Raw genomic sequence first — 25,004 nt, 5'->3', positions numbered from 1 at the left:
AGAACCACTATAGTGGCTTTTAATTCAACAAGATTAGGCTACAGTAAACAGTGAACTTTTACAAGCAAGTCTCACATTGTTAAAGTACTATAAACACACGCACACACTGAACATGACCTTCTGACACATAGAGTATTGAGAAAGCTAAAGGCATGAACTAGCGCTAAGCAAAAACAATTGTAAAAAAAAAAATACTATTAATCGCACCGATTTATTGTTGTTTGTCTAGATCAGCGGTTCTCAACCTTTTAAGCTCGGCGACCCCTTTTTACAATTCCTTACTTTGCCGCGACCCCCCCCCCCCCCCTCACACACATAGCAATAGAAAAATCCATATTTTCGATGGTCTTAGGCGACCTCTGGCAAATCGTCAATCGACCCCCAAAGGGGTCGCGACCCACAGGTTGAAAACCCCTGGTCTAGATCTATAACAAATGTAATTACATCCCTAATCCAAACTAATTGATCCAATTTCACTTCGTATGAGCTGTATGTTGTTTTTCTTGTTTTGGTCTCTTAGGCCTCGGCAAAGGTGTTTACATTGTTATCGATCTGTTGGGTGTCCCTGTTCCTCTTCACAACTGCGGCACCAGTTAGTACAACAATAGTTGAAACTCCACTCGGACCAGTCCAGGGACTCATCGAGATAGCTGTCAATAACCAATCCTACTTGTCGTTTCGCGGTATACCTTACGCTAAGCCACCAGTAGGAAAGCTAAGATTCGCTAAGCCAGAACCTCTCCCTGTTTCAAAATCAGGTAAGCGATTATTATTTTTTTTTATGGTTTAGACCAGTAATGCCCAAACTACTTCCCGCGGACAGTTTCCTGCCCGTCTCGCGCCCCATGAAAGTGTCCACAATTCACAAAGGATTGATTGCATGCAGGGCCTACAGATTGAGGGTCCCTATGCGAAACGGATTGCGCGGGGCCCATTCTGGGTTGTGATAAGGATAAGTGAAAATTAAGATTTTGTATTAGAAAATAAACTCGTCTTTACATTTTATTCATTCTTTACTACGTACAAAATCACTGTCAAATTAACTTTACGAGCCATCTACAGTAGATGGTAGTTTTCCAATAAAAAGCCGATGAACATTCAGATCTGCCTTTTAGATTTACTATCGACTCGCAAAATATCGCTTTTTTTTTTTAAGAGGTCGAGATAGATTTAGATCTAAGCAAGGGACCATAAAAGTAAATTAAGTATTTGAACTTCTGGTTTTGTTAAAATTCGCTTTATTGTTATATTTTTATCAAATGAAAGCTGACCATACCGTTTTTTAATCGCGAGTAGGATTGGCGTTGTCTATATTTAATGACACCCCGAAATGACAATTTTGTCTGTTTTTAAGGATATTTGCATCAGTTTTCAGAGGATTTTAATAATTTTCAGAGATTTTCAAGACTTTTTCGTATATTTTAGACTTTCAGGAGAATTCCAGGAAACCTTTAATAATAAGATAAAAGGGTTTAGTTTAATAATTTACACCTAGAATTCGCTGGGCCTATGAAAGTGCGGGGCCCACTGCGGCCGCATAGGTTGCAGTGGCCTAAGACCGGCCCTGGTTGCATGGAACTTATGAATTGTTTTTCAATGATGTGGCCCGGGGAATAGGTGGCATAGGTACATGTGGGCCTGTGGAATTAGCGGCATAGACACAAGTGGACCCGGGCAACTAGCGGCATAAGTACAAGTGGAACTGATGACATAGGTACTTGTGGGCCCGGGGGACAAATAAACCCTTCGCGCCCGGATTTCTACGTCACTGCGTAAAACATGTGTTGGAAATTCATCTGGCCTCCATGATGACAACAGTGGGCACCGCTAGTTTAGACAGAAACAAATTCTGGGTAACTGTTTCAACCTGCTTTTTCACTTTCTGTTAATTCTTCTTTTAACTCTTCCTGATGTCTCATTAACTCCAATTTAGTCTACACTTCTAAAGCTCAACTCTTCTGTTGCACGCCGATGACTATGAAACGTTCTGTCCTCAGGCAGTGTTATTGACGCCACAAGATTTGGAGCTTCATGCATTCAAAGTGTTGGAGAGCTGGCCCCTGGTGAAACGATCTCAGAGGATTGTCTTTTCTTGAATGTGTATGTTAAAGACCTCTCGAGAAAACAAAGAAAGGTTCTAGTTTGGATCCACGGCGGCGCTTTCGTTTTTGGCTCCCCCTACATTTACACCCCTGGAAGTATTGTCACGAATGAAGATATTATTGTAGTTTCTATTAATTACAGGCTCGGAGTTCTGGGGTTTCTCAGCACAGAGGACATTTCCGGTCCAGGGAATTATGGTCTATGGGACCAAATATCGGCCATAACATGGGTGAAAAATAACATCGAAGCATTCGGTGGAGATGCCAATGACATTACTATTGCGGGTGAATCCGCTGGAGGCGCTTCTGCGTCCATTCTTTCCATAAGTCCAGCAACTAAAGATCTTTTTACCAAAGTATACTCACACAGCGGTTTTGCGACATCGTTATTCAATAATTACAAAAACGCCAAGTCCGATGCTATAGCACTGGCTAAGAAGTTGGATTGCTATCAGATCAGCTCGTCATCTGAAGCCATTATCGACTGTTTGCGAAACAAACCAGTGTCAAGTTTAGTTCCAGACGTGGACCCAATGAGAATAACTTTCGTACCTCGCGTGGATGAAGAGCTCTTGCCCCGGTCACCGATGAAACTCTTGGAGGACGAGGCGTATCTACTTGGTGTCGGCTTCCATCAAAGAGATTACTTGATCGCTCTAAACAATAACGAAGCCAGTGCTGTTCACAAAAGGTATTATCCCGCCCGAGACGCCTTTTATTTACTATTCAATGGTACAACAGAACAGAAAGATGCCATCTGAAAACAATTGATAGGAGGTACGAACGTTGCGGATCGTTTTGAAGTTCAAACCCCCAATCCCAGTGCGGTCAACGTTGTGTCCAGTTGGTATGAGAACAGGTACGATGGACAAAATGGTTACCCAATTCTTTTGACTGATGTCAACTTTGTTATCCCTGCCTTTGACATTCTTGATGCTGCGTCTGAAGGTCCAGCGACTCGAGTTAGGTTCACGTACTTTAACCATTACCCTAAGTACTTGACTGGACCTGAGAAGGGGATGCTTCATGGCCTGGACATCGCCTATTGGTTTGATGTTCCTCTGGTTACGATGAACGCCTTCATACAAGCGGTGCTGTAGACGACTTCACCGAGACCGACGAAAAAATCAAAAAGATATTCACCTCTTTTATAGGCGACTTTGTAAGAGGGTAAGTAACTCTTTTAACAAATTTCATATTTACAATTCAAATATTACGACGCTTTATCAGCAGTAGAAGCGTAGAAAAAGTGTTAACAGGATAGGAAGAAAGTCCAATGTGATGACAGAGAAATCCTTGGCCTACCCCAATTCTCTTAGACTCTCTTTTACCAGTATATAAGTATATGGCAAGGGTTCTCAACCTGTGGGTCGCGACACCCTTTGGGGGTCGATTGACGATTTGCCAGGGGTCGCCTAAGACCATCGAAAAAATGGATTGTTTTTGTCCATTCTTCTATTGTTGTGTGTGTGTGCGTGGGGGGGGGGGGTCGCGGCATAGTGGGGGATTGCAAAAAGGGGTCGCCGAGACTAAAAGGTTGAGAACCGCTGCAATATATTCATAGTAACAACAAGAAAAAGAAAGTTGGGGTGGTGGGAAATTGAAAATAAACACGCATCTATTTATAATAACATATCTCATTGTTAACCTTGAACTTGATGATTTATCTTTCAGCCAAGTCAATTCAACAAGATGGCCGCACTACAAGCCGGAAGTCGGTCTCTATCTAGAGTTGAATGATCAGCCCGTTGTCAAGAAACAGTTGGCGCAAGAGACAAGACATTTCTGGAAAACGGAGCTGCCCAAAAGTGTGTAGTCTTTGCATTCTGAAATAGCAAGAAACAAAAATTGTGCAGGTGCAAGAAATATGAATAAAAATTTTATATCGGATATATTGTAACAAGTGTTCGTTCTTATTGACATAGTATCATTGTATTATTGTTACCTGAAAATAGTATATTATATGTAAGTATCAATACCCTGCTTTAGTCCTTATCTCTATCTAGTATAAATACCATGTACTGTTGTTCTCTGCAAAGTAATAATCTCAAATTTCCACATTTTTTTTTACTTACTCAGTACTTTAACTAATTTTAGTGTAGACAAGCTGCTTTTTAAAAAATACCAAATGTAAAAGGTGACAGTCTTTATTTTTTTCAAAAAACATAACCTAGCATTAAGTAAAATAAAAGAAATGTAAGTTATCTGAGTTTATTACCTCCTTTTTTAAAAAGTACAAATAGTTTATTATTAACAAAGTGATATAATCATAAATCAAGTTTGCTTAATTTTTTTTGTCAACTTCCGGACTTACCTCAGCATTTTTCGTGAGATTAGGAGGGTATAAAATTCATCTTCATCACTCACTAAAGTATTCCATTCTCACTTTAAAGCACCGGGGTGATCTTCCAGAGTCTATTTTTCTCAACTATTATTCCCAGATGAACATTCTCTGACACAGAATGCACTTAACACGAGCTAACCCAGTGCTGAAACACAGTACAGTGTAATTAGGTTTCGAGCCAGACTCTCCAGTCTCTTGTTACATTCTCTGCTTGTCATTTCTTCCTCTAATGTTCAGACTTCTCGCTGATAGTCGTGACATCATTTACTTTATAGCCAACGACTCGGCGTCCCCCACCACCGCCACCCCCTTTCCTTAGAGGTGTAACATGTTAGATTGATACTCCACGCTTTTTGGTCACAGTTATGTATTTTTTGATGACATGTTGACTTCGGAGATTCTCAGAACCACGTCAATGTCGGGGAGGGAGTCAAGAACTACAACAAAGGGCGGGGTATTGTGCTGGTCTTCAACTTTTCCCCAATCATACAAAACTTGGAATTAAAAAAAAAAAAAAACTGCACTGTTTCTCGCCCTATGCCCTATACTAAATAATGTCTTGTTGTTGTTTTTTTCATACATTGAATCAGTTTATTTATATACAGTGCTTTTTTTGTAAAAAAAAAAAAAAATAGGTGCCGGTACTCAGTAGTTGATTGCCTAACTTTTAAATACTAAAAGTTAATAATATAAGTTAAAATACAAGAAAAGTAATAATTTTTTAAAAAGGTGCCGGTACGCCGTACCGGTGCGTACCGTCACAAGAAAAGCCCTATATATATATGGCAATCTGAGCATTAAAAATAAAAATAAACTTTATAGAATCCTAAATGCAGCTGGTAAAATCATTGGCAAAAAACAAACCCCATTTGGGCAGTTGTTTGAGACAAACATCTATAAAAAAGCTAACAAGATCCTCGAAATAAAGAATCACCATTTGTGTCAGGATTTTGTGATTTTACCATCACAAGAGAGATACAAGACACCGATAGCAAAGACAAACAAACACAAACACTCTTTTGTTCCCCTGGCAATCAAATCATTAAATAAGAACAATCTGGTATAAACTTTGTCACATGTAAATTATGAGTGAGTCTGGTGTGAATGTACACTTTGGTTTCTTATAGTTATAATGTTTTTTGTTTGGTGTAATGTAACGCACAAATTGTAAGACAAACCTTACGGACAATAAAGATTATTATTATTATTATATATATATATATTTGAAATGTTTACAGTATCAGGTCTACAGAATGCGGAGTTATTTATCAGTTCTATTCTTGTCAACCCTCTGATTGTTGTTCGAAACAAAGATAGTCTAGACCAAATATAATTTGAGAAGATAATATTTTGAAAAATTAAAACGATCAAATTAGATTTTTCTCTGTTTGGCCAAATAGCATGTAAGTCTTTTTGCTTAAAGTAAAAAAATCCTCGTGTCAAATTTCTAGGAACATTGTTCTTGAGATACGTGTTCATCCAGGTTCCATGAAGAGTTTGCTAGCTGATTAGAGGAAATGTAAAAAAAAAAAAAAAAAAAAATTACCTCTTTAATAAGTAAAAAAATCTCTCAGCTGTTAGAAGCCATTCGTGCCCGACTTGAGACTTTCTCTACAACAAAACATTTCCCTTTCCTTAAGACGTGCAATGCTAGCTCCACTTGAGGGTGATGAATGATTAGTGTTGTGTGCCCGGGAAGCTATTCACATTGATGGGCGGGCCTCGAAGGTCGAAAGGCCACGGGGAAGTCGAACCTCGAAAATCTATTTCGGGGATGTATCGCCTCAGAACACGTGCACTGAGTGATAGTCTGTTGAACTACTGATTACGTACGTTTTGATATTTTCAGTGCATCAAAGAGAACAAATGTGCACATCATTGATCTAGACTAGAACTTGATGCACTTAAGTATCTATCTATCTATCTATCTACCTATCTATCTATTTATCTATCTATCTATCTATTCATCCATTTATCCATCCATCCATCCATCCATCCACCCATCTATCTATCTATCTATCTATCTATCTATCTATCTATCTATCTATCTATCTATCTATCTATCTATCTATCTATCTATCTATCTATCTATCTATCTATCTATCTATCTATCTATCTATCTATCTATCTATCTATCTATCTATCTATCGAGCCGATGTTATTCAATTAAAATTTCCAGTACAATGTAAATTTCTAATAACAACGCACTCATATCAACATTGCAAACATTTATCCATCCATCCATCCATCTATCTATCTATCTATCTATCTATCTATCTATCTATCTATCTATCTATCTATTCATCCATTTATCCATCCATCCATCCATCCATCCATCTATCTATCTATCTATCTATCTTTCTATCTATCTATCTATCTATCTATCTATCTATCTATCTATCTATCTATCTATTTATCTATCGAGCCGATGTTATTCAATTAAAATTTCCAGTACAATGTAAATTTCTAATAACAACGCACTCATATCAACATTGCAAACAAATCGTCAGTCAAATCAATGCAGTTTACTTTGAATTAGTATTAACTATATGCATACTATTAAAGGAGATTAATTTTTTTTATAGTTTTCAGAGATAATTAACTTTCCTATACACAATGAATGTTTAATTATTGCGATTGTCGTAAATGACGTCATAGACACGGCGCGCGCAGTAGGCGTGTTTTTAAAAGCATGCAAGTCAGGTAAATAAAATAAGTTCTAGATCTATCTGCCAATCAGTTTCGCAGAAAAACTAAAAATAACCTGAACAAAAATGTGCAATAGAATTATAAACACATTTTTAGCGGCCCCCGAAAGGGGAAAAGACGCTATTAGTTTTGTGTGGAATGTCTGTCTGTCCGTCCGTCCGTCCGTCCCGTTTAGATCTCGTAAACTAGAAAAGATATTGAAAATCCGACATCATGATATCTTAGACCTTTCAAAGTTCTGATGCAACGGCTACTTTTTTCTTTTCTGAAAGCGAAAAATCTAATTTTTTAAATCACTTATGCAAGCAGTTTTTTCATAAAAATACACAATTTTTAGAACTATTTACTATTAATAGTAACAAACACTGGAAGCTATTTAGTAAGGGAGATGACTATTGTGATGTTGCTTATTCAGGCTGTCTTGAAGTCAACCAATTACTCAGCAAGCGTTTGGGTGTAATTGTTCGGGTGTATTACGTGTAGTTGACCAACAAGTCAGACAAAATAAAACAACACCTGTTTTTAACAAGTGAAGAGATGTAGTCAACTCTGATGAACAAGTTCACATAGATTTATTCTGATAAAAGGCCACAGTAGAAGTCTCTGTCACTAAACACGTCGTTACCCTGTAATGTTCTATCGCTAACTGATTTTTCGGTCTCTAACCCAACATATCCCAAACGTCACTAGTCCCGTTCAATATGCGTCTTCTATGGTGCGTCGCTAAATAACCAACCTATATAAATAAGGTGTCTAACAGATTCCTCCCCCCCTTGAAAAAAAAAATATGTCAATATTTTTCCACTACTGTCAAGTCTTACAAGGGCATTTTCAATTTAAGGGGAAGACAACAAACATAAAATCTTGACATCTTCATCTTGACATCTTCATCCTAACTTGACAGTTCCTCATATTCAATGTCAATGTTCATAACATTCCAGAATCATCTTCATTAGTACACAGTTCATCATGGAGGAAAATGTGGCATCTCATGGGCACTTCATACACTCACAAATGTTCTTCACTGGCAGTAATCTGATAAAATACAATATTTCAAAAAAAAACAATTATAGACTTTATTTACACATTCAATAAATTTTTTCTTACCACCCTTTTATACGCTTTTGTCCATTTTTCTTTTATACTCACCCTTTTCCATAGAACTAACTTTCGTCAATGATATATGAAATGATTCACACAAAAAAAAATATTCATACTTACTTTTAAATGCTTAATCATCAAATTTACTTATCTCCCTTTTTCATAACATATAAATGGTGTCAATATATTAATATATATTACATACTCAATATAATCATAGTTTATTTACAAAATTATTTCACTTCAATGTCATTCTAGACAATAGATCAGCTACAATATTCACAGATCCACTAATAGCTTTCACTTCAAATTTATACTCCTGTAATGCTAAGAACCATCTATAAACACGACTGTTTTTCATGCTCTTTTGCTGTATATACTGAATAGGTTTATGATCAGTTAATAATATGAATTTCCTTCCTATTAAATAACTCTCTAGCTTAGTAATTACCCATATTACAGCTAAGGCTTCTCTTTCAATGACACTATATTTTTTCTCTGCCTCTGACAATTTTCTACTTACATATAATATAGGATGTAAGGTATCATAGTTCTGCATTAAACAACCACCAATAGCATTACCAGATGCATCAGTTGTGACATAAAATATTTTGTCTTTATCAGGTAGTCTTAATATTAGTTCATGACTAAAAATATCCTTAATTCTGTCAATAGCTTTCATACATTCCTCATTACAGACTACTTTTTGAGGTTTTCCTTTTTTAAGTAAGTCATTTAATGGATTCACTATTTAAAGTTCTTTATAAACTTTCTGTAATAATTTACTATTCCCAATATACTTTTAATTTGTCTTTTTGTTGTAGGTATTTCAATATAAAGTACTTTCTTTATGTTATCTTCAATAGGGCTAATCATGTTGTTATTTACTTTATGTCCTAAGAAAATTATTTCTTCCAATCCTATTTCTACTTTTTCTGCTTGAATTGTAAGTCCACTTTCTTTTATTATTTTGAACACTTCTTTTACATCTACCAAATGTTCCTCCCAACTATTATTAAAAATACATATGTCATCCAAATAGCAAATAACATTTTCTTTGTTTCCAATTATCATGTTCATCATTCTATTAAATGTGGCAGGTGCATTTACTAATCCAAAACTCATATAATTCCATTGAAAAATACCATATGGTGTTACAAATGCTGTGTAAGGTTTTGCATTTTCTGTTAAAGGTATTTGCCAATAACCTTTAGTTAAATCCAATTTAGTAAAAAATTTTGCTCCATTTAATTTATGTAAAATATCCTCTATATTTGGCATTGGATATGGGTCAAATTCTGTGATGTTGTTAAGTTTCCTATAATCAATACATAACCTTATATCTCCATTCTTCTTTTTGGCTATCACAATTGGTGAAGCATAAGGAGATGTTGATGGTTCAATTATACCTGATTCTAGTAAATTGTCTATTTCTTTCTTTACTTTGTCTTGTAAATGTAGTGGTATTCTATATGGCTTAAGCTTGATAGGTTTTGGATCTGTTACTTTAATGTCATGTTTAATAATATTAGTTTTTCCTGGTATGCTGGAAAAAATTTCTTTGTATTCCTGTATTATTTTAGTTATATCTTTTGACTTTTCCTTAGTTAAATTATTAAGATTAATCTTTTGCCAAGTTTGATTCTCTTTTGTTTCTATTACAGGTATTTCCTTAATATCATTTTCATTATGATTTTCATTTGTTATTATCATCAAACATTCTTCTCTTTCTGAAAATGTATTTTCTATTTCCTCCTGAATGTTTTGTATTAACTCATCTATTCTATCATGATACAGTTTCAAATTATTTATGTGATATGTTTTAATTTTCCCATTTATTTTAATTTGATAATTCACATCATTAATTTGTTTTATCACCTTAAATGGACCTTTCCATTGTTTACCAATTTTATTTTTCAGGTCATTTATCAATATTAATACATTGTTTCCTACTTCTAGTGTTTTCAATTGTCTTTTCTTATTTAGATTCTCATGAGCACTTTGTTTGTATTTCTTATTGTTGTTATATGCTTGAGTCCATATTTCTTTCAATTCTGTTGTGATTGTTGTTTCAATGTCATTATTTAATTTATTCTCATTGTCTATTAGATTTTATTTAAAAACATCTAATTCATCTCTGGGTTTTCTTCCATGTATTATTTCATATGGTGAAAATTGTGTTGCTTCATGGATGTTGTTTCTATGAGCAAATAGTACATAGTTAATGTAATGATCCCACTTGTTCTGATTATTCTGAATTATCTTTGTTAATGATCTTTTTAATGAACCACCATATCGTTCACATAACCCGTTACTCTCTGGGTGGTAAACCGAAGAGTATATGTGTTGTATATTGTATTGTTTAGTCCATTTCTTAAATTGTTCTGACTTAAACTGAGATCCCTGATCACTCAATATAATTTTAGGTATACCATGTCTTGTAATTACTTTTTGAGTTATGGCATTAATGATATTTTCTGTACTTGTATTTGATAATGGGATTACCTCTGGGTATCTACTAAACATGTCTATTACTGTTAGAATGTATTTGTTATTATTTTCAGTTTGAATTAAAGGACCTATTAAATCAATAGATACTTTCTGAAATGGTGCTGTAGGTTCATCCATTTCTTGAATAGGTGCTTTATTCACTAGGCTTTTGTTAGATCTCTTTTGACATATGTCACATGAGTTTATGTATTTGTTTATTGTTGCTTTCATTTTGGGCCAAAATACTTGTTTTGACAAATTCCTATAACATTTCTTTACTCCCCTATGTGCTGCTAAATTATTATCATGTGTCATGATTAAAACATCTTTCCAATATTTCTGTGGTAAGACAAGTTGTTTTATTTTCTTGTTATCATTACTTGTTTGTCTAAATAATATTTTATTCTCTATACAAAATTTCTCCATTGGGTTATTATTGTTTTTATCTGATATTCTTGAATAAATTTTCCCAATAATATTGTCATTCATTTGTTCTAATGCAAATGTGGATGTTGTTTCTTTTTCACTTTGAGATATTTGTGTTTCAAGACTATTTTGTGTTTCATTTTCTATCTCTCTTTCCTTAACACCTGTATTTTCTATTTGTATTACATTACTGGTTTCTTTTTCTTTATCATTACTTATTACATTTATTGTATTTTCCTGTTTCTCATCTTGTTTATCCATTGATCTTGTTATTACCATACTTGTTATATTTTGTGTTTCTATGTTTTCATGATTTTGTCTTATGTTTTTGTATTTGTTTTGCCAGTCTTCTAATTCTTTTCTTGAACATTCTTTAACTCCTTTTATGTTTCCTACTAACATATCATATCTCATTTCTGGTATTGCAATGCCATAACAATAACCAGTGAAAAATGGAGTTTCAATGTATACCCTTATAGCTTTAAATTCCCTTACGGTGCCATCTGCTAATTCTACTTTCTTAGTAAACCCTTTATACCAATGAGGTTTGACAAATTTAGTTTTTACTGCCAAAGTGTTACAACCTGAATCCCTGATTAATTCCACCGGAATTCTATCTACAAACCCTGGGTACACTGCAAAATTGTTCCTATTTCCTTCCATGAAATATACCCTATCTGTACCTTTATTTTTGTATTCCCTACTGTAACTCCTATTTCTATAATTTCCCCTGTCATTCCTATCTCTATTCCTATATCTACTGTTATTTTGTTCATTGATTCTATTTCTACTTCCAGACCTACTATTCCCTCTTCTACAGTTAGCTGCTATATGACCTTTTCCTTGACATTTAAAACAGGTTATTTCACTATATTTTTTATTTCCACTATTTGATCTGTTTCTATTTCTACTTCTATCAACATTTTCTTTGGTGTATCCTATTAAATCTACTTTACTCTTATCTCTATCAGAAAATGGTTTATTTGGATAGGCATTTTTATATACTCTCATTATCTCTGTTATTTCATCTATAGTTTTTGGGTTTCTTTCTCTAATAAAAGATTGTAATTGAGGATCACATTTATTTACAAAGTTGTCCACTAGAATAAAATTTTTTAATCCTTCATAAGAGTTATTCACTTTTTCTAATTTTACCCACTTATTGAAAAAATCCTTTTCCATATTAATGGTAGTTTGGGGTTCTATTTCTAATGATGGTATATTGTCAAAATATTTCTTTCTAAAAGTTGTAGCATTATGACCATAAGCATTCAATAACTCTCTTTTTAAAACCTGATAGCTATCATCAATATGATGGTCATGATTTTGGCATATTGTTAGAGCTTGACGATGAACAAAGTCTATCAGTATTTCAGACCATTCTTCTTCAGGCATATTAAATGTAGACATTTTTGCCTCATATCTTTTCAGGAAATCACCAATGTCATCCTTCTGTTCATCAAAACTTTGTATTTTTCTTTTTAGCCATGTCTGCGAATTAGGGTTGTCTCTTTGAGTGGTATAATTATTTGAGTTATTTGTGTTATTTCCTTGTTCAGTTTGGGCTCTGGTTTGTGCTGCGTCCAATCTCATCTTCTCCATTTTAGCTTCATGTTCTCTAATCTTTTCTCTCTCTTTGTCTTGCCTTTCTTGTTCTTCTTTTCTGATTCTTTCTTGTCTTTCTATCTCTTCTTTTTCCCTTCTTATTATTTTATCTTGCCGTTCCATTTCTTCCCTCACAACTTGCTGTACATAAGCTGCTAAGTCTTTTCCTTTTAACTCCATGGCCTTTCCATCCTGCATAGCTGTTTCCTTAACCTCCTTAAGGTCCACATATGATGATGTAGCCATTGTGTTTTATATTTTATATATATTTTTACTTAGCCTATATTGGTTATGGCTATACTTTAAACTTATTTTATATTTAGGTTTTTACAAACTTTTATATAAGTTTTAAATGTTATGTCTCTATCTATAGATTTAGTAAATGAGTAAATCTAGTCTGAGTTATTATGGTTATTTCAAATCTGTATATTAGGTCTAGTATCACACAAATTTAAATCTAGTATATTATAGTATATATAATAATACCATTTAGATCTATAGTTATCAAGAGCACTATGACTGTTAGATCTAGTATGAATAACTATGATCACTTTTAAAACCTGGTATGACTGAAGTCACAGTGAATTGTTTAGAGTAAATTCAAAGACTGTCTAGAGTCTAGATCTATCATCTAGAGTAGATAAAATAGATTTCTTAGATCCAATCCTGAACTTATGGTTCTATTTAACCATACGAAATAAATATGTGTATACAATGTCAAATATATCTTCAACAAGATATATATATCTAGAATGTATTACCTTCATTCATTTTTCAATTAATAATATTTCAAATTAGAGTCTAGATAATCAAATGTACCAAAGAGATGTACAATTTGTAGATCTAAATTTAGCCAGACGACAGTGTTTGACTACATAGCCAGTTTCGGCATTATTCTCATGGCAAAATCATATTTGATTTTAACCGCTCAAACTAAAATTATTTTAGTCTGATTCACAGTAAAAGAATCCTACCCGCACTTTCTATCATTAAGTGAAAAAAAAATACAGATCTAATTAAATTAATAAAAATAAATAATTTAAAATAATATAAACAAATGAAATAAGTAAATGAGACTATCGCTATGGGTTGGGATATGACAATATGGCACACAATGATAACGTCACGAAGTAACTAGGCAACAACGGATATGACGTTTACACAAACAAAACAAATTACAATCCTAAACGTATACTATAGCTTTTCATCTAAATTATGTCTTTACCCCGAACGGGTTTAAGGCTTCAGCACCACCTGAATTTTACTCAGGCTAACATACCAAATTTAGACAAAATCTATTTCTAAGGGCAATCTAAACATATACTAATAAGAAAAATGGCACTTAGCTTTTGATAAGAAAGATCCCTTTGTTCGGACTCCCGAATATGCTAGATCACAACAAATTCCACTGCCTCTCTTCCAGTTCTGACTCTGTTCTCCGGTGCTACCAGTATCCCACGTAATGCCACAGATGTCCTGATATGCCACAGCAAAATGTCCCAGTTTCTTCGATGACTGTTGATGACCGTATGTGTAGTTCCGACGACTTTGTGTACACAGTTACTGACGAATAGGTTAACGGTTCTTCTGGCGATGACTTGACTTGTGTAGGCGACTACTGACAAATAACAGTCTCTTGACGGCAACTTGATCTGGACGACTGACGAATAACGAATTTCTTGACGATGACTTGATCTGGGCTGACGAATAACGGCTTTCTTGACGATGACTTGATCTGGGCTGACGAATAACGACTTTCTTGACGATGACTTGATCTGGGCTGACGAATAACGGTTCTCTAAAATAGTTCACTGCTTCTGCTGCTACTCTGGTAGTACGACGAAGTTTGCTGTTGTACTCTGCTTCACTAGACCAAACTGTCCAATGTAGACTAGGTGAAACCAAGGTCACCTCCGACGACGTTCCGTTACACGATTAACGGTTTTCAACGAAATTAAGTGGATGTAGCTGTTTCCACAACTTCAATATCAGCACGTCTAGATATCGTCTAGACCAACGAATACTATATAGATCAATGTTCAATACTGATAAATATTACTTCACTAACCTTCCAAAGGTTAAACACAGTGACCGTTATAAACGTGGTAAGCAACCGGTTCAATGAGCAAACTGCTCAACAAGAATCTCTCCAAGGGTAAGACGACAGAGCGGTTTCGATTTAGTTAGCTACCAAACTTGTAGTACTCACAATACTTCTGACAGCGGGCAAACTGTCCTTCTCGAAACTGACGAGGTAAAACTTGATACTCAATGTGGCTCCTATGACGAAGAAAAAATATGTCCAACAGGTTCACTAACGATCTCTCACCCGTTATGAATGAACGGTTTCTCTGGTTGTAGGTCGATTCAGCATATGAAGATCAGGCGTTGATACTATACTGGTTAAGTCTACTCAACCAGACGTTGCGATGATTACTGTCCTGACGAAGGTCACCCTGAGTTAACGGCTCGTTGAACGTGCGATCAAACAGGCGACGACTGCTTGTAGATCTAGAACAAAGTCACTCTGCGATGATGCTGTGTTCAGCCGTACTCCGATGAAATCTTATATCTTCGAGTGCACGACCCTCACCTGAGTAAACGTTCTGCTTCGAGGTCCGGTTCGATGTTCAGCTTCATCAGGGGTCCGGCTTCGAGGTTCGGGGTCGCCACTGTGATGTTGCTTATTCAGGCTGTCTTGAAGTCAACCAATTACTCAGCAAGCGTTTGGGTGTAATTGTTCGGGTGTATTACGTGTAGTTGACCAACAAGTCAGACAAAATAAAACAACACCTGTTTTTAACAAGTGAAGAGATGTAGTCAACTCTGATGAACAAGTTCACATAGATTTATTCTGATAAAAGGCCACAGTAGAAGTCTCTGTCACTAAACACGTCGTTACCCTGGAATGTTCTATCGCTAACTGATTTTTCAGTCTCTAACCCAACATATCCCAAACGTCACTAGTCCCGTTCAATATGCGTCTTCTATGGTGCGTCGCTAAATAACTAACCTATATAAATAAGGTGTCTAACACTATTTACCATATTTTTAACACATTTAAATAACATTTTTTTTTTACAAATTTAATGCTAAGATATGTAAGTTCTGTCATACTAATTACTACATTTACAAAAAAAAATGGTTACTATTTTTTTCAAAGAGAAAAATTCTATTTAATATGCATATAAGCGGAACATAATTTAAAACAACAATTAATAAGTAGTTTTTCATATTATCGTGTGAACAGCAGAGAGCAGCCAAAGTTGAAGACACAAAACCAAAAGGTTTTTTGTTTATTTTGCTTTGTTTTTATGAGGCTTTGAATAAGAGATTCACCCTATACAAAACAAATAGATCAATTATATAATCATTATATGAAATCAGTTAGGCCAGGTTCACATCTAACTTCACCTTCACTTTCACCTATCCCTTGGTCTGCTGGACCTTTGGGGCACCACACAAGATCTGTCATCCTTCTTTCTCCATTCTTATCTGTCATTTGCCTTCGATAGAATTTCATTCTGATATTCTTTCTGTAAATATTGAAACCTGCCTCTTTACCTGCCTGTGTGGACCACTTCGGGGGCCAATTTTGAGTTTGTGTTTCCACTGAAGCTGTCTTTGTAACCTTGTTTATATATATATATATATATATATATATATATATATATATATATATATATATATATATATATATATATATATTGTTAGACACCTTATTTATATAGGTTAGTTATTTAGCGACGCACCATAGGAGACGCATATTGAACGGGACTAGTGACGTTTGGGATATGTTGGGTTAGAGACTGAAAAATCAGTTAGCGATAGAACACTCCAGGGTAACGACGTGTTTAGTGACAGAGACTTCTACTGTGGCCTTTTATCAGAATAAATCCATGTACAATTGTTCATCAGAGTTGACTACATCTCTTCACTTGTTAAAATAGATGTTGTATAGTCCTTGTTTGGATTGTCGTTCAACTGCACGTAATACACCCGAACAATTACACCCAAACGATTGCAGAGTAATTGGTTGACTTCAAGACAGCCTGAACTAGCAACATCACAGTGGCGACCCCGAACCTCGAAGCCGGACCCCTGATGAAGCTGAACATCGAACCGGACCTCGAAGCAGAACGTTTACTCAGGTGAGGGTCGTGCACTCGAAGATATAAGATTTCATCGGAGTACGGCTGAACACAGAATCATCAGAATCATCGCAGAGTGACTTTGTTCTAGATCTACATGCAGTCGTCGCCTGTTTGATCGCACGTTCAACGAGCCGTTAACTCAGGGTGACCTTCGTCAGGACAGTAATCATCGCAACGTCTGGTCTACTTAACCAGTATATTATCAACGCCTGATCTTCATATGCTGAATCGACCTACAACCAGAGAAACCGTTCATTCATAACGGGTGAGAGATCGCTAGTGAACCTGTTGGACATATTTTTTTCTTCGTCATAGGAGCCACATCGAGTATCAAGTTTTACCTCGTCAGTTCGAGAAGGACAGTTTGCCCGCTGTCAGAAGTATTGTGAGTACTACAAGTTTAGTAGCTAACTAAATCGCTCTGTCGTCTTACCCTTGGAGAGATTCTTGTGGAGCAGTTTGCTCATTGAACCGGTTGCTTACCACTTTTATAACGGTCACTGTGTTTAACCTTTGGAAGGTTAGTAAAATCGTAATTTTCGTTGCTGAACATTGATATATATAGTATTCGTCGGTCTAGACCATATCTAGACTTGTTAGCAGTGAAGTTGTGGAAACAGCTACATCCACTTAATTTCGTTGAAAACCGTTAGTCGTATAACGGAACGTCGTCGGAGGTGACCTTGGTTTCACCTAGTCTACATTGGACAGTTTGGTCTAGTGAAGCAGAGTACAACAGCAAACTTCGTCGTACTACCAGAGTAGCAGCAGAAGCAGTGAACTATTTTAGAGAACCGTTATTCGTCAGCCCAGATCAAGTCATCGTCAAGAAAGTCGTTATTCGTCAGCCCAGCTCAAGTCATCGTCAAGAAAGCCGTTATTTGTCAGCCCAGACCAAGTCATCGTCAAGAAATTCGTTATTCGTCAGTCGTCCAGATCAAGTTGCCGTCAAGAGACTGTTATTTGTCAGTAGTCGCCTACACAAGTCAAGTCATCGCCAGAAGAACCGTTAACCTATTCGTCAGTAACTGTGTACACAAAGTCGTCGGAACTACACATACGGTCATCAACAGTCATCGAAGAAACTGGGACATTTTGCTGTGGCATATCAGGACATCTGTGGCATTACGTGGGATACTGGTAGCACCGGAGAACAGTCAGAACTGGAAGAGAGGCAGTGGAATTTGTTGTGATCTAGCATATTCGGGAGTCCGAACAAAGGGATCTTTCTTATCAAAAGCTAAGTGCCATTTTTCTTATTAGTATATGTTTAGATTGCCCTTAGAAATAGATTTTGTCTAAATTTGGTATGTTAGCCTGAGTAAAATCAGGTGGTGCTGAAGCCTTAAACCCGTTCGGGGTAAAGACATAATTTAGATGAAAAACTATATTATACATTTAGGGTTGTAATTTGTTTTGTTTGTGTAAACGTCATATCCGTTGTTGCCTGGTTACTTCGTGACGTTATCATTGTGTGCCATATTGTCACATCCCAACCCATAGCGATAGTCTCATTTTAATTATTTCATTTGTTTATATTATTTTAAATTATTTATTTTTATTAATTTAATTAGATCTGTATTTTTTTTCACTTAATGATAGAAAGTGCGGGTAGGATTCTTTTACTGTGAATCAGACTAAAATAATTTTAGTTTGAGCGGTTAAAATCAAATATGATTTTGCCATGAGAATAATGCCGAAACTGGCTATGTAGTCAAACACTATCGTCTGGCTAAATTTAGATCTACAAATTGTACAACTCTTTGGTACATTTGATTATCTAGACTCTAATTTGAAATATTATTAATTGAAAAATGAATGAAGGTAGTACATTCTAGATATATATATCTTGTTGAAGATATATTTGACATTGTATACATGTATTTGTTTCATATGGTTAAATAGAACCATAATTTCTGGATTGGATCTAAGAAATCTATTTTATCTACTCTAGATAGTAGATCTAGACTCTAGACAGTCTTTGAATTTACTCTAGACACTTCACTGTGACTTCAGTCATACCAAATTTTAAAATTAATCATAATTATTCATACTAGATCTAAAAGTCATAGTGCTCTTGATAACTATAGATCTAAAAGGTATTATTATACATACTATAAGATACTAGATTTAAATTTGTGTGATACTAGACCTAATATACAGATCTGAATATAACTCAGACTAGATTTACTTATTTACTAAATCTATAGAGACATAACACTTAAAATTGGTATAAAAGTGTGTAAAAACCTAAATATAAAATAAATTTAAAGTATAGCCATAACCAATATAGGCTAAGTAAAAATATATATAAAATATAAAACACAATGGCTACATCATCATATGTGGACCTAAAGGAGGTTAAGGAAACAGCTATGCAGGATGGAAAGGCCATGGAGTTAAAAGGAAAGGACTTAGCAGCTTATGTACAGCAAGTTGTGAGGGAACAAATGGAACGTCAAGATAAAATAAGAAAAGAAGAGGTAGAAAGGCAAGACAAAGAAAGAGAAAAAATTAGAGAGCATGAAGCTAAAATGGAGAAGATGAGATTGGATGCAGCACAAGCCAGAGCTCAAATTGAACAAGGAAACAACACAAATAACTCAAATAATATTACCACACAAAGAGACAACCCTAATTCGCAAACATGGCTAAAGAGAAAGATACAAAGTTTTGATGAACAGAAGGATGACATTGGTGATTTCCTGAAAAGATATGAGGCAAAAATGTCTACATTTAATATGCCTGAAGAAGAATGGTCTGAAATACTGATAGACTTTGTTCATGGTCAAGCTCTAACAATATGCCAAAATCATGACCATCATATTGATGATAGCTATCAGGTTTTAAAAAGAGAGTTATTGAATGCTTATGGTCATAATGCTACAACTTTTAGAAAGAAATACTTTGACAATATACCATCATTAGGAATAGAACCCCAAACTACTATTAATATGGAAAAGGATTTTTTCAATAAGTGGGTAAAATTAGAAAAAGTGAATAACTCTTATGAGGGATTAAAAAATTTTATTCTAGTGGACAACTTTGTAAATAAATGTGATCCTCAATTACAATCTTTTATTAGAGAAAGAAATCCAAAAACTATAGATGAAATAACAGAAATAATGAGAGTATACAAAAATGCCTATCCAAATAAACCATTTTCTGATAGAGATAAGAGCAAAGTAGATTTAATAGGATACACCAAAGAAAATGTTGATAGAAGTAGAAATAGAAACAGATCAAATAGTGGAAATAGAAAATATAGTGAAATAACATGTTTTAAATGTCAAGGAAAAGGTCATATAGCAGCTAACTGTAGAAGAGGGAATAGTAGGTCTGGAAGTAGAAATAGATACAATGAACAAAATAACAGTAGATATAGGAGTAGAGATAGGAATGACAGGGGAAATTATAGAAATAGGAGTTACAGTAGGGAATACAAAAATAAAGGTACAGATAGGGTATATTTCATGGAAGGAAATAGGAACAATTTTGCAGTGTACCCAGGGTTTGTAAATAGAATTCCGGTGGAATTAATTAGGGATTCAGGTTGTAACACTTTGGCAGTAAAAACTAAATTTGTCAAACCTCATTGGTATAAAGGGTTTACTAAGAAAGTAGAACTAGCAGATGGCACTGTAAGGGAATTTAAAGCTATAAGGGTATACATTGAAACTCCATTTTTCACTGGTTATTGTGATGGCATTGCAATACCAGAAATGAGATATGATATGTTGGTAGGAAACATAAAAGGAGTTAAAGAATGTTCTAGAAAAGAATTAGAAGACTGGCAAAACAAATACAAAAACATAAGACAAAATTATGAAAACATAGAAACACAAAATATAACAAGTATGATAATAACAAGATCAATGGATAAACAAGATAAGAAACAGGAAAATACAATAAATGTAATAAGTAATGATGAAGAAAAAGAAACCAGTAATGTAATACAAATAGAAAATACAGATATTAAGGAAAGAGAGATAGAAAATGAAACACAAAATAGTCTTGAAACACAAATATCTCAAAGTGAAAAAGAAACAATACCCACATTTGCATTAGAACAAATGAATGACAATATTATTGGGAAAATTTATTCAAGAATATCAGATAAAAACAATAATAATCCAATGGAGAAATTTTGTATAGAGAATAAAATATTATTTAGACAAACAAGTAATGATAACAAGAAAATAAAACAACTTGTCTTACCACAGAAATATTGGAAAGATGTTTTAATCATGACACATGATAATAATTTAGCAGCACATAGGGGAGTAAAGAAATGTTATAGGAATTTGTCAAAACAAGTATTTTGGCCCAAAATGAAAGCAACAATCAACAAATACATAAACTCATGTGACATATGTCAAAAGAGATCTAACAAAAGCTTAGTGAATAAAGCACCTATTCAAGAAATGGATGAACCTACAGAACCATTTCAGAAAGTATCTATTGATTTAATAGGTCCTTTAATTCAAACTGAAAATAATAACAAATACATTCTAACAGTAATAGACATGTTTAGTAGATACCCAGAGGCAATCCCATTATCAAATACAAGTGCAGAAAATATCATTAATGCCATAACTCAAAAAGTAATTACAAGACATGGTATACCTAAAATTATATTGAGTGATCAGGGATCTCAGTTTAAGTCAGAACAATTTAAGAAATGGACTAAACAATACAATATACAACACATATACTCTTCGGTTTACCGCCCAGAGAGTAACGGTTTATGTGAACGATATGGTGGTTCATTAAAAAGATCACTAACAAAGATAATTCAGAATAATCAGAACAAGTGGGATCATTACATTAACTATGTACTATTTGCTCATAGAAACAACATCCATGAAGCAACACAATTTTCACCATATGAAATAATACATGGAAGAAAACCTAGAGATGAATTAGATGTTTTTAAAGAAAATCTAATAGACAATGAGAATAAATTAAATAATGACAGTAAAACAACAATCACAACAGAATTGAAAGAAATATGGACTCAAGCATATAACAACAATAAGAAGTACAAACAAAATGCTCATGAGAATCTAAATAAGAAAAGACAATTGAAAACACTAGAAGTAGGAAACAATGTATTAATATTGATAAATGACCTGAAAAATAAAATTGGTAAACAATGGAAAGGTCCATTTAAGGTGATAAAACAAATTAATGATGTGAATTATCAAATTGAAATAAATGGGAAAATTAAAACATATCACATAAATAATTTGAAACTGTATTATGATAGAGAAGATGAGTTAATACAAAACATTCAGGAGGAAATAGAAAATACATTTTCAGAAAGAGAAGAATGCTTAATGATGATAACAAATGAAAATCACAATGAAAATGATATTAAGGAAATACCTGTAATAGAAACAAAAGAGAATCAAACTTGGCAAAAGATTAATCTTAATAATTTAACTAAGGAAAAGTCAAAAGATATAACTAAAATAATACAGGAATACAAAGAAATTTTTTCCAGCATACCAGGAAAAACAAATATTATTAAACATGACATTAAAGTAACAGACACAAAACCTATCAAGCTTAAGCCATATAGAATACCGCTACATTTACAAGTCAAAGTAAAGAAAGAAATAGACAATTTACTAGAATCAGGTATAATTGAACCATCAACATCTCCTTATGCTTCACCAATTGTGATAGCCAAAAAGAAGAATGGAGATATAAGGTTATGTATTGATTATAGGAAACTTAACAACATCACAGAATTTGACCCATATCCAATGCCAAATATAGAGGATATTTTACATAAATTAAATGGAGCAAATTTTTTTACTAAATTAGATTTAACTAAAGGTTATTGGCAAATACCTTTAACAGAAAATGCAAAACCTTACACAGCATTTGTAACACCATATGGTATTTTTCAATGGAATTATATGAGTTTTGGATTAGTAAATGCACCAGCCACATTTAATAGAATGATGAACATGATAATTGGAAACAAAGAAAATGTTATTTGCTATTTGGATGACATATGTATTTTTAATAATAGTTGGGAGGAACATTTGGTAGATGTAAAAGAAGTGTTTAAAATAATAAAAGAAAGTGGACTTACAATTCAAGCAGAAAAAGTAGAAATAGGATTGGAGGAAATAATTTTCTTAGGACATAAAGTAAATAACAACATGATTAGCCCTATTGAAGATAACATAAAGAAAGTACTTAATATTGAAATACCTACAACAAAAAGACAAATTAAAAGCATATTAGGAATAGTAAATTATTACAGAAAGTTTATAAAGAACTTAGCAGAAATAGTGAATCCATTAAATGACTTACTTAAAAAAGGAAAACCTCAAAAAGTAGTCTGTAATGAGGAATGTGTGAAAGCTATTGACAGAATTAAAGATGTTTTTAGTCATGAACTAATATTAAGGCTGCCTGATAAAGACAAAATATTTTATGTCACAACTGATGCATCTGGTAATGCTATTGGTGGTTGTTTAATGCAGAACTATGATAACTTACATCCTATATTATATGTAAGTAGAAAATTGTCAGAGGCAGAAAAAAAATATAGTGTCATTGAAAGAGAAGCCTTAGCTGTAATATGGGTAATTACTAAGCTAGAGAGCTATCTAATAGGAAGGAAATTCATATTATTAACTGATCATAAACCTATTCAGTATATACAGCAAAAGAGCATGAAAAACAGTCGTGTTTATAGATGGTTCTTAGCACTACAGGAATATAAATTTGAAGTGAAAGCTATTAGTGGATCTGTGAATATTGTAGCTGATCTATTGTCTAGAATGACATTGAAGTGAAATAATTTTGTAAATAAACTATGATTATATTGAGTATGTAATATATTAATATATTGACACCATTTATATGTTATGGAAAAGGGAGATAAGTAAATTTGATGTTAAGCATTTAAAAGTAAGTATGGATATTTTTTTTTGTGTGAATCATTTCATATACCATTGACGAAAGTTAGTTCTATGGAAAAGGGTGAGTATAAAAGAAAAATGGACAAAAGCGTATAAAAGGGTGGTAAAAAAAAAAAAAATTTATTGAATGTGTAAATAAAGTCTATAATTGTTTTTTGAAATGTTGTATTTTATCAGATTACTGCCAGTGAAGAACATCTTTTGTGAATGTATGACGTGCCCATAAGATGCCACATTTTCCTACATGATGAACTGTGTACCAATGAAGATGATTCTGGAATGTTATGAACATTGACATTGAATATGAGGAACTGTCAAGTTAGGATGAAGAAGTCAAGATGAAGATGTCAAGATTTTATGTTTGTTTGTCTTCCCCTTAAATTGAAAATGCCCTTGTAAGACTTGACAGTAGTGGAAAAATATTGACATATTTTTTTTTCAAGGGGGGGAGGAATCTGTTAGACACCTTATTTATATAGGTTAGTTATTTAGCGACGCACCATAGGAGACGCATATTGAACGGGACTAGTGACGTTTGGGATATGTTGGGTTAGAGACTGAAAAATCAGTTAGCGATAGAACACTCCAGGGTAACGACGTGTTTAGTGACAGAGACTTCTACTGTGGCCTTTTATCAGAATAAATCCATGTACAATTGTTCATCAGAGTTGACTACATCTCTTCACTTGTTAAAATAGATGTTGTATAGTCCTTGTTTGGATTGTCGTTCAACTGCACGTAATACACCCGAACAATTACACCCAAACGATTGCAGAGTAATTGGTTGACTTCAAGACAGCCTGAACTAGCAACATCACAATATATATATATATATATATATATATATATAGAGAGAGAGAGAGAATTTACCGACACATGTTTAGGAGTAGGTAGAATTAAATGGGAAGTTTTATTTGCGCTTCTAGTCAGAACAAAGATCTACTCAGTACTTTCAATCAATTATGAACTATAAAGAATCTTTTTTGCCTGTATGAATGTATTTCAAAAGTTTTAATTTAAATTGTTGTTGTTTGTATTTTGGGTGTGTTCCTGTACTTCCTGTCTGTATTACATTTGAGCGAAACAGCCACACATGTTCATTGTATCAACCACTTTCCATGTTGGTCGT

General features: G+C 34.0%; 2 protein-coding genes and 2 long non-coding RNA genes across 5 annotated transcripts in view; 2 read left to right on the top strand and 2 right to left on the bottom strand.

Annotated features, from left to right (window-relative positions):
• LOC106051609 (putative inactive carboxylesterase 4) overlaps positions 1-4,005 on the top strand; it is a 68,535-nt gene extending 64,530 nt beyond the window's left edge. For both annotated transcript variants that reach the window (XM_056027839.1, XM_056027838.1), the window contains exons 2-4: positions 521-758; positions 1,998-3,272; positions 3,777-4,005. In XM_056027839.1, coding sequence (XP_055883814.1) covers positions 521-758; positions 1,998-2,863 — 1,104 coding nt within the window. In that variant the 3' untranslated portion in view covers positions 2,864-3,272; positions 3,777-4,005. The remainder of the gene's footprint in view (positions 1-520; positions 759-1,997; positions 3,273-3,776) is intronic.
• Positions 4,006-7,710: 3,705 nt separating this feature from the next.
• LOC129926003 (uncharacterized) lies at positions 7,711-13,529 on the bottom strand. The gene is made up of 2 exons (XM_056027655.1): positions 10,762-13,529; positions 7,711-10,572 (listed from the first exon to the last, which is right to left on the bottom strand). The coding sequence occupies exons 1-2, from the start codon at positions 13,021-13,023 to the stop codon at positions 10,369-10,371; spliced, it is 2,466 nt and encodes an 821-aa protein (XP_055883630.1). The 5' UTR covers positions 13,024-13,529; the 3' UTR covers positions 7,711-10,368.
• On the bottom strand, positions 7,711-14,800 carry LOC129926004 (uncharacterized). Its single transcript, XR_008777698.1, has 2 exons — positions 13,539-14,800; positions 7,711-8,190 (listed from the first exon to the last, which is right to left on the bottom strand). It is a non-coding gene; the product is annotated as an uncharacterized LOC129926004 (long non-coding RNA).
• A 1,673-nt stretch (positions 14,801-16,473) lies between these two features.
• On the top strand, positions 16,474-24,535 carry LOC129925895 (uncharacterized). Its single transcript, XR_008777666.1, has 2 exons — positions 16,474-18,755; positions 24,053-24,535. It is a non-coding gene; the product is annotated as an uncharacterized LOC129925895 (long non-coding RNA).
• The last annotated feature ends 469 nt before the right edge of the window (positions 24,536-25,004 follow it).

This window comes from Biomphalaria glabrata, chromosome 4 (genome assembly GCF_947242115.1).
Source record: "Biomphalaria glabrata chromosome 4, xgBioGlab47.1, whole genome shotgun sequence".
Classification (NCBI taxonomy): Eukaryota; Metazoa; Mollusca; class Gastropoda; family Planorbidae; genus Biomphalaria; species Biomphalaria glabrata.
The sequence above is the reverse complement of the archived record's forward strand: the minus strand, read 5'-3'. Positions and strand labels throughout refer to the sequence as shown.

Coding starts and splice junctions, on each gene's coding strand:
- LOC129926003 (XM_056027655.1), bottom strand. CDS start 13,023: ATGGCTACATCATCATATGTGGACCTTAAGGAGGTTAAGGAAACAGCT. Junction 10,573..10,761: donor TGTTTAGTAGATACCCAGAG/GTAATCCCATTA, acceptor TACCACCCAGAG/AGTAACGGGTTATGTGAACG.